This window comes from Grammomys surdaster, unplaced genomic scaffold (genome assembly GCF_004785775.1).
Source record: "Grammomys surdaster isolate TR1022 unplaced genomic scaffold, NIH_TR_1.0 125901, whole genome shotgun sequence".
Lineage (NCBI taxonomy): Eukaryota > Metazoa > Chordata > Mammalia > Rodentia > Muridae > Grammomys > Grammomys surdaster.
The window spans coordinates 1,380,959-1,394,878 of record NW_021620725.1 but is presented as its reverse complement, the minus strand read 5'-3'; the positions used below and the strand labels follow the sequence as shown (position 1 = coordinate 1,394,878).

Genomic DNA, 13,920 nt, shown 5'->3' with positions numbered 1-13,920 from the left:
TCTCTCTCTCTCTCTCTCTCTTTCTCTCTCTCTCTCTCTCTCTCTCTCTCTCTCTCTCTCTCTCTCTCCTGCCTCTGTACAACTGTCCCAGTAAAACTGCCTTCTCTCTTTTTCTCTGAGCTGCTCTCGTAAGTAACTTCTCTTTTCTGTCTCATGATGGCATAGCTATTTTGTCAAATCTTTCTCTGATTCATCATTTTGTCTGCCACTCAGATATCACTTTCAAGCATGGCTGCTTCCTTCTACAAACTAACTTTACCTTCATTGTTTGGGATTAAAGAAGGGTATTAAGGACATGTCTGTATTTTAGCCAGAGAGATTAAAGGTGTGCTAAGGGCTGAGCCACACCACAACTAGAAACAGCATTGTCAGTAAATAATACAATCTTGGGGTTCATGATGTGATCAAATATCCTGCAACACACTACAGTGTAGTTGTTCTGTGTTCTATAGACAGGGACTGTATTTTCTGAAGGAATCAGGTAAAATGTACTTTATGTGTCAAATGTCTAAAACTTGTCTTGAAATTTTGAATTTAATTCACAAATACAGAGTAAATATCACTATAACACATATGAAGAGCTTCACAAATGGATTAGTATAACTTCCAAGTGTTAGCTTATGGTTGCAGTATGCCCCACAGAGTCTCAGTCAATATGACTTCTCCCTATACAAAGTTCCCTGTCATCGGCAATAGTATAAAAACCCTTTGTTTTAGGGTGGCTCAAAACTGGCCGTCTCTGATGATACTTGGCGAAAATTGCCTACAATATACAGACATTACTTCATTTCTGTCTGTCCTTAGCCCTTGTGAGTGGGGCAAAATACAATTTGGGGGAAATACCTTGTGCTTTTAATGGAGATTTTCTTTAGAAGTGCTCCTCCAAATGTAAAAAGGGGGTAGGCTGTGGTTCTTTGGTCCTTTGCCTTTTTCTGTCAGCTTGTACCTCTGTTTTCTTTCTGGGTCAGTGCTATCAGTTTCCTGTGATCCTTTGATGAATGAGACACTGAATCAATCTCTGCTTTCAGCTTAGTGTGTCTCCTAAAACAGTTATCAAATTTATATGATCATTAGGCTGTATTGGTGAGATTGGGTTGGCAATGATATGATAATCATACATATAGCAAGAAGTTATCTTGGTCTACTATGAAAATGGGGCACTTGAGAATCATAAGACCTAATAAGCCTTTCTGACTTCTAGCCTGGGTTAGTTGTTTAGATTTCTGAGTCCAAGGCTTCTTAATTTGCAAAATGAAAAGTAACCATAATGCCTATTTTACAGAGAAATTGTATGAATTAAGTGAAATAAAAAGTGCCAATGTGTAGAACAATAGTTGCTTATACTTTATGTATAAAGAATGGAGATAGGTAGAGTGATAGATAGCCCTTCAGAGAACCCGAGTTCAGTTCAAAGCATCCATGTCAGGCAGCTCACAATTCCCTATAACTCCAGCTCCAGCGGATCTAACATTTTCTTCTAGCCTCCATGGACACCCACACTCATATGCACACAGATACACACATGTAAATATAATTTAAAATAAAATAAATCTTAAAAGAGGAAAGAGAAGGAAGGGGTAGTAAAAAAGGATAATGATTTAACCATGAACTAAGTTTCATTACGTCAGTTCATCACAGAGCACAGGTCGTTTGCTTAGAAGGTAATGCTGAGGTTCTGGCCACAACTCTGACTCTTGACAACTCCCAACTCTCTATCACTTAGTACCTGAGTTTCCCCATCCTAAAATGAGTGAGAAGGAATGCATGATTTCTATTTGTCTAGATGGAGTTGACCTCACAGATATTTCTCCTCCACATGGTCAGTGACATGACTTAGCAGTGTTTAGTCTTAAAGGCCAGCAGCCAAGTGTGGCAGACTGCACTGCTCTTAAGCTGTGCTTCCCCTCAGCAACTATATTTACAAGAATGCTTTTGCTCTTCGTAAATTTGTCATGTGTCTGAGTATTTATGCACCTACATGGCTGCTGAAGGAAGCACACTAGAATACATTCTTGTGGTATGTGTGTTTATATTTAACACATATATATACAGTATGTGTGTATATATATAAATATATGTCTGTGTGTATGAGAAACAGATGCACTGTAGGCAGATAACGTAGATAAATATAGCTCCAAATAGAAGCATAAGCATATAAATATAGACGTTCTATAGCGTGAAAGCTAGCAGATCAGCACCATTTCATTACTGCTTCAAGCTTTGTAATGAAGAGTTGAAAATCAGTGAACTAACACTGAGATTTTTGACTGAATGACACTGACAATTCAGAAGACATGGTATAAGGTAAGAAAATAACCTTTCTTTCAACTCTGAGGCAAAATTAGCAGGAAGCTTTGTTACTTTTAATTAATTGATTTATAAAAGTTTTTAGATAGTAGGCAGTGTGATATTTTTAATAGTACAAATATGACACTTTTCCTACGAAGGAATCAGAAATAAGCATGAAGAGAAAACCTACTCTAACTTTCAAAGGTTCAACAGGGGCGACACCTGGACCCTTTGGAACGCAGTTCATAACTTTACATTGTTCCTGGCATTCCATGCTAAATTACTGTTCCCAGGCCCCTCTGAAGTCTTTTAGAAAATGTTCCCAAAGGAGATATCTGAAGCCCAGGCCCAGAGTCACCATTGCTGAGTGAGAGTGTGGGGATGCTTGCAGTTGTGTTCAGTGAGTGTGCTGTGAGAGTAAAAATGGCCTTCCATCTGTCACCCTGCATCACTGTCTGTTCTCACAGGGGAAAGCATTGCTCAGGAGGGTTTGCTCTGCTTTACTTTGTTTTTATGAGGAGGACGTTGTGAGTTATTTACAGCTGGTTCAAGTTAACTAAGTACTTTACTTTTTAATGTCACAAGTTATACCTTGGTCATGTGCTTAAATATGATTTTAAAAAGAAGCATTTCCTATCTTTCCATAAACCATATATATTTCCCTTGAGGATTGTATTTCTTCCTCAGTTTTGTTGCAAAACAATTAGAAAACCTGAAATCTGATGTCATCTGAACACGTGCAAACACACAGCCCACTTTTTCGACTGTCATAAAGCAGTTCTAGTGATTACTGCTGCTGCATTCCTCAGTGTCTGGTACACAGTGGCTCTTCCTGATGGGGTTGGGACACCGGAGAAGGTTCCTGCTCTCTCTTTCTGCGTCTCCTTTCCTCTTGCTCCCAGTGTGATGTGAGGAAGACTATCAAAGATAAGCAAAGGAGTAAAGACATAGTACAACTGTGGGGTGAGCAGTGCTGCCTGCGAGCTGTTCATTAATTACATCTGGTTGTCTGCACCCACTTGGCACTTAAATTCTTCATGAAGCTATGGTTTTACAGGCATTCTTCTTAAATATCCAAAGGTCTTAAGGATGTATCTAGGTATGTGTACATGTGTGGACCTGGGACTTCAGAGACGCCTAGGAAGAATATAGCATGGAACCTACCTACCTGTCAAAACCCAGGAACAACTGAAAGTTACGGGCTGTGTTCCAAAGGGTCCAGGTGTCACCCCTGTCGGACCTTTGAAAGTTAGAGTAGGTTTTCTCTTCATGCTTATTTCTGATTCTTTGGTAGGAAAAGTGGCATATTTGTACTATTAAAAATATACTTCTCTCTCTCTCTCTCTCCCTCCCTCACTCCCCCCTCTCTCTTTCTGTCTCTCTCACTCTCTGTCTCTGTCTCTATCTCTTTCTGTCTCTGTCTCTATCTCTCTCTGTCTCTCTCTGTCCCTCTGTCTCTCTCTCTCTGTCTCTCTCTCTGTCTCTCTCTCTCTCACACACACACACACACACACATACACACACACACACAAATTCATGTAAGTTTCAGCCTCCAAATTCTACATTGTGAAATGAAATAGAATATACATTCACTTTCATACACTTTTTAAAAGAATGCTTTTTATTAATAGGTAACCATAAACTGTATAGTGCTTCAGACTGCAGCCCTTTAAAAGGGTTTTCTTCATTGCTTGACAAGCTGTAATGATACCTGAAATATGATTATTTGTAAGAAAAACATTGGGGCTGGAGATGTGGTTCAATGGTTAAATGCATGTATTGCTCTTCCAGACAACCTGAGATCAGTTATTAGTATGTACATCTGGCATCTGGGAGCACCTGCACTCATGTTCACATCCCTACACATTAACACACATATACACACAAACTAAAAACTGAAAACAGGAGCTGGAGAGATGGACAGGGGTTAGGAGAACTTACTGTCCTTGATGAGGACTAAGGTTCAGTACCCAATACACACATAAAAGCTCACAATTTTCTTTTAACTAATTCCGGGGATGTAACAACTTCTTCTGACCTCTGTGCATTCCTGCATGTACACTATGTACATAAACACACACATGCTCCCACAATACACGTAATGAAGAATGAATAATATTTAAAGATAAAAATTACTCTTTTTAAAAAATATATGAAAAACATATAAAATACCATAGATACATAAAAAGATGCAGTAAGACCAAAAAAGGAGTCATTATTAAAATAACTGCACATATGACTATACTAAAGCACTATGTATGACCTCTTTTGCTTAAAAAATATATTAGGATTAAAATTCTTAGGGTAACTATCAGTATATACTCTCTTCTTTTTTGAAAAAATTTTTATTGGATATTTTATTTACATTTCAGATGTTATCCCCTTTCTCACCTATGCCACAAATGCCATCCTCCCCTACATATACAGCTATAGTCATGGGTCCTTCCCTATGGTATCCCAGGCTGGTGGTTTGAACCCTGGGAGCTCTGGTTAATTGATATTGTTGCTCTCCTAATGGGGCCTCAAACCCTTTCAGCTTCTTCAGTCTTCTCTCTACCTCCTCCATTGGGAACCCCATGATCAGTTCAATGGTTAGCTGTGAGCATCTGCCTCTGAATATGTCAGACTCTGGCAGACCTATAATGAGACAGCTATATCAGGGTTCTGTCAGCATGTACTTCCTGACATTCACATCAGAGTCTACATGGGATGGATACCCAGGTGGAATGGTCTCCAGATGGCCCCTCCTTCAGTTTCTGTCCTACACTTTGTCTCCATATTTGCTACTTCTAGTGTTTTGTTACTCCTTCTAAGAAGGACCGAAGCATCCCCAACTTGGTCTTCCTTCTTCATGAGCTTCATGTGGTCTGTGAGTTGAACCTTGGGTATTTCAAGCTTCTGGGCTAATATCCAATTATCAGTATGTGAATACCATGTGTGATCTTTTGTAACTGGGTTACCTCACTCAGGATACTTTCTAGTTCCATCCATTTACCTAAGAATTTCTCAAATTCATTGTTTTTAATAGCCAAGTAATACTCCATTGTGTAAATGTACCACATATTTTGTATCCATTCCTCTGTTGAAGGACATGTGGGTTCTTTCCAGCTTCTGGCTATTATGAATAAGGCTGCTAGGAACATAGTGGAGCATGTGTCCTTGATATATATGTTGGAGCATCTTCTGGGTATATGCCCAGGAGTGGTATAGCTGGGTCCTCAGGTAATGCTATGTCTAATTTTCTGAGGAGCTGCCAGACTGATTTCGAGAGTGGTTGCACAATCTTGCAGTCCCACCAACAATGGAGTAGTGTTCCTCTTTCTGCATATCCTTGACAGCATCTACTATGACCTGAGTTTTTGATCTTAGCCATTCTTACTGGTGTGAGGTGGAATCTCAGGGTTGTTTTGATTTGCATTTCCCTGATGACTAAGGATATTGAACATCCCTTTAGGTGCTTCTCAGGCCTTCAGTTTCCTCAGTTGAGAATTCTTTGCTTAGCTCTGTACCCCATTTTTAATAGGGTTATTTGGTTGTCTGGAGTCTAATTTCTTGAGTTCTTTGTATATATTGGATATTAGCCCTCAATCAGATGTGGGATTGGTAAAGATCTTTTCCCAATCTGTTGGTTGCTGTTTTGTCCTATTGACAGTGTCCTTTGCCTTACAGAAACTTTGCAGTTTTATGAGGTCCCATTTGTCAATTATTGATCTTAGAGCATAAGCCATTGGTGTTCTGTTCAGGAACTTTTCCCCTGTGCCCAAATATTCAAGGTTCTCCCCACCTTTTCTTCTATTAGTTTCAGTGTATCTGGTTTTATGTGGAGGTCCTTTATCCACTTGGACTTGAGCTTTGTACAAGGATATAAGAATGGATCAATTTTCATTCTTCTACATGTTGTCCTCCAGTTGAACCAGCATCATTTGTTGAAAATGCTGTTCTTTTTCCACTGAACAGCTTTAGCACCTTTGTCAAAGATCAAGTGACCATAGGTGTGTGGATTCATTTCTGGGTCTTCAATTCTACTCCATTGATCTTCCTGCCTGTCTCTGAACCAATACCATGCAGTTTTTATCACTATTGCTCTGTAGTACAACCTGAGGTCATGGATGGTGATTCCTCTAGAAGTTCTTTTATTGCTGAAAATAGTTTTAGCTATACTGGGTTTTTTGTTATTCCAAATGAATTTGAGAATTTCTCTTTCTAACTCTGAAGAATTGAGTTGGGATTTTACTGGGGATTGAATTGAATCTGTAGATTGCTTTTGGCAAGATGGCCATTTTTACTATATTAATCCTGCCAATCCATGAGTATGGGAGATCTTTCCATTTTCTGAGATCTTCTTCAATTTCGTTCTTCAGAGACTTGAAGTTCTTGTTGTACAGGTCTTTCACTTGCTTGGTTAGATTCACACCAAGGTATTTCATATTATTTGCAACTATTGTGAAGGGTGTCATTTCCCTAATTTCTTTTTCAGTCTGTTTATCTTTCATGTAGAGGAAGGCTACTGATTTGTTAGAGTTGATTTTATAACCAGCCACTTTGCTGAATTTTTTTTTAATAGGAGTTCTCTGGTGGAATTTTTGGGGTCACTTAAGTACACTATTATATCATCTGCAAATAGTGATATTTGACTTCTTCCTTCCCTATTTGTATCCTTTTAACTTCTTTTTGTTGTCTAATTGCTCTAGCTAGAACTTCCAGTACTATATTGAATAGATAGGGAGAGAGTGGGCAGCCCTGTCTAGTCCCTGATTTTAGTGGGATTGCTTCAAATTTCTCTCTTTTTAATTTGATGTTGGCTACTGGTTTGCTGTATATTGCTTTTACTATGTTTAGGTAGGGGCCTTGAATTCTTGATCTTTCCAAGACTTTTATCATGAAGGAATGTTGAATTTTGACAAATGCTTTCTCAGCATCTAGTGAGATGATCATGTGGTTTTTTTCTTTGAGTTTGTTTATATAGTGGATTACATTGATGGATTTCCAAATATTGAACCATCCCTGCATTCCTGGAATAAAGCCTGCTTGATCATGATGGGTAATTGTTTTGATGTGTTCTTGGATTCAGTTTGCCAGAATTTTATGGAGTATTTTCACATCGATTAAGGGAGATTGATCTAAAGTTCTCTTTCTTTGTTGAGTCTTTGTGTGGTTTAGGTATGAGCATGATTGTAGCTTCATAGAATGAATTGGGTAGTATTCCTTCTGTTTCTATTTTGTGAAATAGTTTGAAGAGAATTGGTATTAGGTCTTCCTTGAAGGTCTGATAGAATTCTGCACTAAAACCATCTGGTCCTGGGCTTTTTTGGTTGGGAGACTTTTAATGAATGTTGCTATTTCTTTAGGGGTTATGGCACTGTTAAGATGGTTTATTTGCTCCTGATTTAACTTTGGTACCTGGTATCTGTCTAGAAAACTGTCCATTTCATCCAGATTTTCAGTTTTGTTGTATAGGCTTTTGTAGTAGGATCTGATTTTTTTTTTAATTCGCTCAGTTTCTTTTGTTATGTCTCCCTTTTCAATTCTGATATTATTAATTTGGATACTGTCTCTGTGCCCTTGGGTTAGTCTGGCTAAGGGTTTATCTTTCTTGTTCATTTTCTCAAAGAACCAGCTCCTGGTTTTGTTGATATTTTGTATAGTTCTTTCAGTTTCTACTTGGTTGTTTTCAGCCCTGAGTTAGATTATTTCCTGCTGTCTACTCCTCTTGGGTGTGTTTGCTTCTTTTTGTTCTAGAGCTTTCAGGTGTCCTGTCAAGTTGTTAGTGTATGCTCTCTCCAGTTTCTTTATGTAGGCACTTAGAGCCAAGTTTTCCTCTTGGCTCTGCTTTCATGGAGTCCCACAAGTTTTGGTAGGATGTGTTCTCATTTTCATTAAATTCTAAAAAGTCTTTTCTTTCTTTCTTTATTTCTTCCTTGACCAAGTCATCTTTGAGTAGAGCGTTATTCAGTTTCTACCTGTATGTGGGCTTTCCATTGTTTTTGTCATTATTAAAAACCAGTCTTAGTCCCTGGTGATATGATAGGATGCAAGGGATTATTTCAATCTTTTTGTATCTGTTGAGGCCTGTTTTGTGACCAATTATATGGTCTATTTTGGAGAAGGTACCATGAGGTGCTGAGAAAAAGGTATATTCTTTTGTTTTAGGATGAAATGTTCTATAAATATCTGTTAAATCCATTTGGTTCATAGCTTCTGTTAATTTCACTGTGTCTCTGTTTAGTTTCTGTTTCCATGATCTGTCCATTGCTGAGAGTGGGGTTCTGAAATTCCCCACTATTTTGTGAGGTGTAATGTGTGCTTTGAGCTTTAGTAAAGTTTCTTTTATGTATGTGTGTGCCCTTGCATTTGGAGCATAGATGTTCAGAATTGAGAGTTCATCTTGGTAGTTTTTTTTCCTTTCATAATTATGAAGTATCCTTCTTTATATTTTTTGATTACTTTTGGTTGAAAGTTGATTTTATTTGATATTAGAATGGCTACTTCAGCTTGTTTCTTGGGACCATTTGCTTGGAAAATTGTTTTCCATCCTTTTAATCTGAGGTAGTGTCTGTCTTTATCACTGAGGTGCATTTCCTGTATACAGCAAAATTCTGGGTCCTGTTTATGTATCCAGTCTGATAGTCTACATCTTTTTATTGGAAAGTTGAGTCCACTGATGTTAAGAGATATTAAGGAGAAATGATTGTTGCTTCCTGTTATTTTTGTTACTAGAGGTGGAATTATGTTTGTGTAGCTATCTTCTTTTGGGGTTGTTGGAAGATTACTTCCTTACTTTTTCTAGGTTGTAGTTTCCCTCCTTGTGTTGGAGTTTTCCATCAATTATTCTTTGAAGTGCTGGATTTGTGGGAAGATATTGTGTAAATTTGGTTTTGTCAAGGAATATCTTGGTTTCTCCATCTATAGTGATTGAGAGTTTTGCTGGGTATAGTAGTCTGGGCTGGCATTTGTGTTCTCTTAGGGTCTGTATGACATCTGTCCAGTATCTTCTGGCTTTTATAGTCTCTGGTGAGAAATCTGGTGTAATTCTTATAGGTCTGCCTTTACATGTTACTGTACCTTTTTCCCTTACTGCTTTTAGTATTTTTTCTTTGTCTTGTGCATTTGATGTTTTGATTATTATGTGAGAGGAGGAATTTCTTTTCTGGTCTAGTCTATTTGGAGTTCTGTAGACTTCTTGTATGTTCATGGACATCTCTTTCTTTAGGTTAGGGAAGTTTTCCTCTATAATTTTGTTGAAGATATTTACTGGTCCTTTAAAATGGGAATCTTCACTCTCATCTATACCTATTATCCTTAGGTTTGGTCTTCTCATTGTGTCCTGGATTTCCTGGATGTTTTGAGTTATGAGCTTTATACATTTTGAATTTTCTTTGATAGTTGTGTCAATGTTTTCCATGGTACCTTCTGCACATGAGATTCTCTCTTCTATCTCTTGTATTCTGTTGGTGATGATTGTGTCTGTGACTCTTTATCTCTTTCCTAGGTTTTGTATCTCCAGGGTAGTCTCTCTTTGAGATTTCTTTGTTGTTTCTGCTTCCATTTTTAGATCCTGGATGATTTTGTCTAATTCCTTCACCTTTTTTTCTTGTGTTTTCTTACAGTTCTTTAAGGGATTTTTGTGTTTCCTCTTTAAGGGCTTCTACCTGTTTACTTGTGTTCTCCTGTACTTCTTTAAGGGAGTTATTTATGTCCTTCTTAAAGTCTTCTATCATCATTGTGAGAAGTGATTTTCATTCTGAATCTTGCTTTTCCGGTGTGATGGGGTGTCCAGGGCTTGCTATGGTGAGCGAACTGGGTTCTGATGATGCCAAGTAACTTTGGTTTCTCTTGCTTATGTTCTTCAGCTTGACTTTCGCCATTTGGTTAACTCTAGTGTTACCTGTGCTGACTCTCTCTGACTGGAGCATGACTTTCCAGTTATCTTGCTTGTCTCAGAACACTTCAGAGTCTAGCTGTCTCTGTGCTCCTGTAATCCTGAGCTCCTGGATGTAAGTGTTCTGAAACTCAGGCTGCCTCTGGGATCCTGAAATCCTGCTGCTCTGAATGCAGAGATTCCTCAGCTGCTCTGAGTGCAGTTGTTCCTCTAGGATGCCTTAGGATATGGTGTCTGCTGCTCTTGAGTGCAGTGGCTCCTCTAGGATGGCTCAGGATATGGTGTTTTCACTAGAGCAGACCAGCTAAGATATTCTCTCTTCTTATTTATCCATTTTTTTCCTCCTGGATTAATATATGTAATGTGTAACTTTCATTAATTATTTAATATTAATTGCCACAAATTTTGGCAAGCAGAAAAACCATTCTGTAAACACATGGGAGTGATACCATTGTACTAATCATCTGATTTTCTATGCATTATATTTTTAAAACTCTTATCTCATATGAAAGTCTTAATTGAAAATTTTAAAGCAATAAAAACCTTGAGGTGACTTACTGAATCTGAGGAAAATGTGCATTCCTTCTCTGAGGCAGTGAGCATCTTCCAAGTGTACATGGTAGGATGGCATTTGCTTGAACATGGATTAATTTCAGAACTGAGAGTAAAACAAGAACTTACTTTTAGGGGGATCACTCATTTCACCTTTTAAATTGGAGTATGAGTTAGCTTTTATCTTTGACAAGGAAGAATTTTCATTGAGACAGCTTCATATTCTGATCATTGTGATGTGATGTATGTGTGTGTGGAGTATGAATCCTAATTCAGGACTTACCTTACAACTTGTAAATTACCTTTAATACACTCTTAGAGAGAATAATAACAAGTTTGTAACTAGATTGCTCGCTAATCAGTAAGACACTGTAGTGTAATTCACAGTAGGTTAATCCTAAATGAAGTACCACAAGTGGACAGTATGAGATGCAGAATATACTCAGCATATTAATTGCTTTTCTCTTGCTTCAGTAAGAAGCTACCCTGACCAAGGCAATTTAGAAAAGAGTTTGCTTGTCTTACGGTTCTAGTGGGTGAGCGTCCATAATTGTGTGGACTTTGTGGACATGTGGCAGGAACAGGAGGCTGACATCGCATATCTTGAAACATCACAAAATGGAGAGAGCGCGGCAGCCGGCGGCCGCGGTGTCCGCTGCAGCCTGCCGCCTAGGTATCGTGCCGATGCATGGGCAGCAACGCGGGCCACGATGACAGATTACGGCGAGGAACAACGCAACGAGTTGGAGGCTCTGGAGTCCATCTACCCCGACTCCTTCACAGTGTTATCAGAAAACCCACCCTGCTTCACCATTACCGTGACATCGGAGGCTGGAGAAAATGATGAAACTGTCCAAACTACTCTCAAGTTTACATACAGTGAAAAATACCCCGATGAGACTCCCCTTTATGAAATATTCTCCCAGGAAAATCTAGAAGATAATGATGTCTCAGACATTTTAAAATTACTGGCTTCGCAGGCTGAGGAGAACCTCGGCATGGTGATGATCTTCACCCTTGTGACAGCTGTTCAAGAGAAGTTAAATGAAATAGTTGATCAGATAAAAACGAGAAGAGAGGAAGAAAAGAAACAGAAAGAAAAGGAAGCAGAAGAAGCAGAGAAGAAACTGTTCCATGGCACCCCTGTTACGATTGAGAATTTCTTGAGTTGGAAGGCCAAGTTTGACGCAGAACTCCAGGAAATTAAAAAGAAACGAATGAAAGAAGAGGAACAAGCAGGGAAAAATAAACTAAGTGGGAAACAGTTATTTGAAACAGATCATAATCTTGATACATCTGATATCAAGTTCCTGGAGGATGCTGGGAACAATGTGGAAGTGGATGAGTCATTGTTTCAAGAAATGGATGATTTGGAGCTAGAAGATGGTGAGGATGATCCTGACTACAATCCCGTTGCTCCAGGGAGTGACTCCTCAGACTGATGGACTGTCCCTGTCTCCAGAGATGTGACTGCCACAGCATCTGTGGCTATGCTGAGAGGGTTTGGATCTTCCATTCGTTTTTTTCTAAGAAAAAACATTTTTCAGGAGAATATTCTTCTGATAGCTTTCATCATTGAACTCAATAAACTGCCCAAAAAATTTAAAATATAAATCTTCCATTCGTTTTTTTCTAAAAAAAAACAAAATGGAGAGAGCAAACTGGTAGTAGGTGAGGTGGTTAATTTTGAAGCCCACATCCAGTGGTATGTCCTTCCTCCAACAAGGCCATATCACCTTAATTTCCCCAAATAGTGGTAACAGCTGAAGAAAAAAGTGTTCAAATGTCTGAGACTATGAGGGACATTTCTCATTCAAACCACTATACCCAGTAGATCTTATTTTACCTCAAGCCTACTAACTTAATACATAACTGATCTTTCTCTCTATCCTTCAAGACCATATAATAATGCTAGGTAAACTAGAACAAGGAAACATTTTAATTATCATCTAATGCCCACTCTGAGAAGAAGTCTAAAGAAATCATCAAAAAATCTTCTTTCCTGGGATTGTAACCACAAAAGAGTTAGCCAAAATAAGTAGGATGGCTTACAATGTTGTGGCGTTCCTGCTCACACCAATAAAGTGGAATGAAGTGATGATATACATTAAGTCTTTCCAGTTAATAGGCAGCCCCTTTTATTCACATACCAGATTAGCATCCTTTATTCCACCCTGGATCCTGTAAGATTTACCTTATTGATTATGAACTGCTCTTATTAGGGAAACCTGTGAGCTTAGACTACCAGTGCCATTGGGATGGGTGAATAGTTGCTGTATGTTTTCTTCTTCAGGTAATAAGAAGAAAACATAATATCGCATTGTAAGATACTTGAGCTGCATTTCAGCCTAGAATTAATCATTGTAGCTGAATTGTAAATCCCGTAAGAGCAAGGTTCATAATAGAAACAATGACACAATCTTAATTACAGGATTCTGGCAGCCATACCCTTAATATCCAGAGACTTCCTTCTCGTGTCCGAGTTTGCTTTTAACCTTCTTAGTCTTCACGTACTGTGTAACTGAAATTTCAGTGTGCCTCTTCCCAACTTCAATTGGAATTGAGAGCGTTTGACCTGCATCGTTAAGCTACATTAAGCTACTGGGATTTCTCTGGATCCTTTCCTGTTGAGCTATAACTATTCTCAAATATGTGTATCTATGGGATGAAAAGAACGTAAAGGGAACTGAAAGGCACCTGCTGTCTTGGGAAATTAGTGGCCTCAAGATCAAGAAGCTTTACTTTCTATCTTTGATGAGATACTTTATGCAGGCCCCAGTATCCATATTGACCATTTAGAAGTCTAGACAGTAGTAACATTTAAGAGGGAAGCCTGCAAGCTGTATACTACCCTTGCTGTTTACTGCCTTGTCACACTTTTTAAAATGTTAAATATTTGCCTAAGACTTACTGATTATATATTGTTGAATTTATAGTTTTTCTTATTTATATTTTCCTTATAATTTCAAAGTATATCAAAGCTTTTTAACAAAAATATGACTTCCATATGAAAAGAGGAATAAAGAGTGATGACTAAACAGAAAGGGGGGGTACTTGAAGTCAGGAGAAATCCATCAGGTAGACACAGTGGACAGTAAGCAGCTCTTCTCAACAATCTAAGATCACAAGAACAGGAATGAGAAGTAATGGTTTCAACAGTAGACTCACATTTAAGATAAAAAATTAAGTATAAGATAGCT

At 38.3% G+C, this 13,920-nt stretch overlaps 2 protein-coding genes across 2 annotated transcripts in view; both read left to right on the top strand.

Moving 5' to 3' along the window:
- The window catches only part of Zbtb20 (zinc finger and BTB domain containing 20), a 387,136-nt gene that overhangs the window by 40,916 nt on the left and 332,300 nt on the right, over positions 1–13,920 (top strand). The window lies entirely within an intron of this gene.
- LOC114608452 (RWD domain-containing protein 1) lies at positions 11,382–12,334 on the top strand. The gene has a single exon (XM_028752421.1). It carries the CDS (start codon positions 11,431–11,433, stop codon positions 12,160–12,162), a length of 732 nt encoding a protein of 243 aa, XP_028608254.1. The 5' UTR covers positions 11,382–11,430; the 3' UTR covers positions 12,163–12,334.

Coding starts and splice junctions, on each gene's coding strand:
- LOC114608452 (XM_028752421.1), top strand. CDS start 11,431: ATGACAGATTACGGCGAGGAACAACGCAACGAGTTGGAGGCTCTGGAG.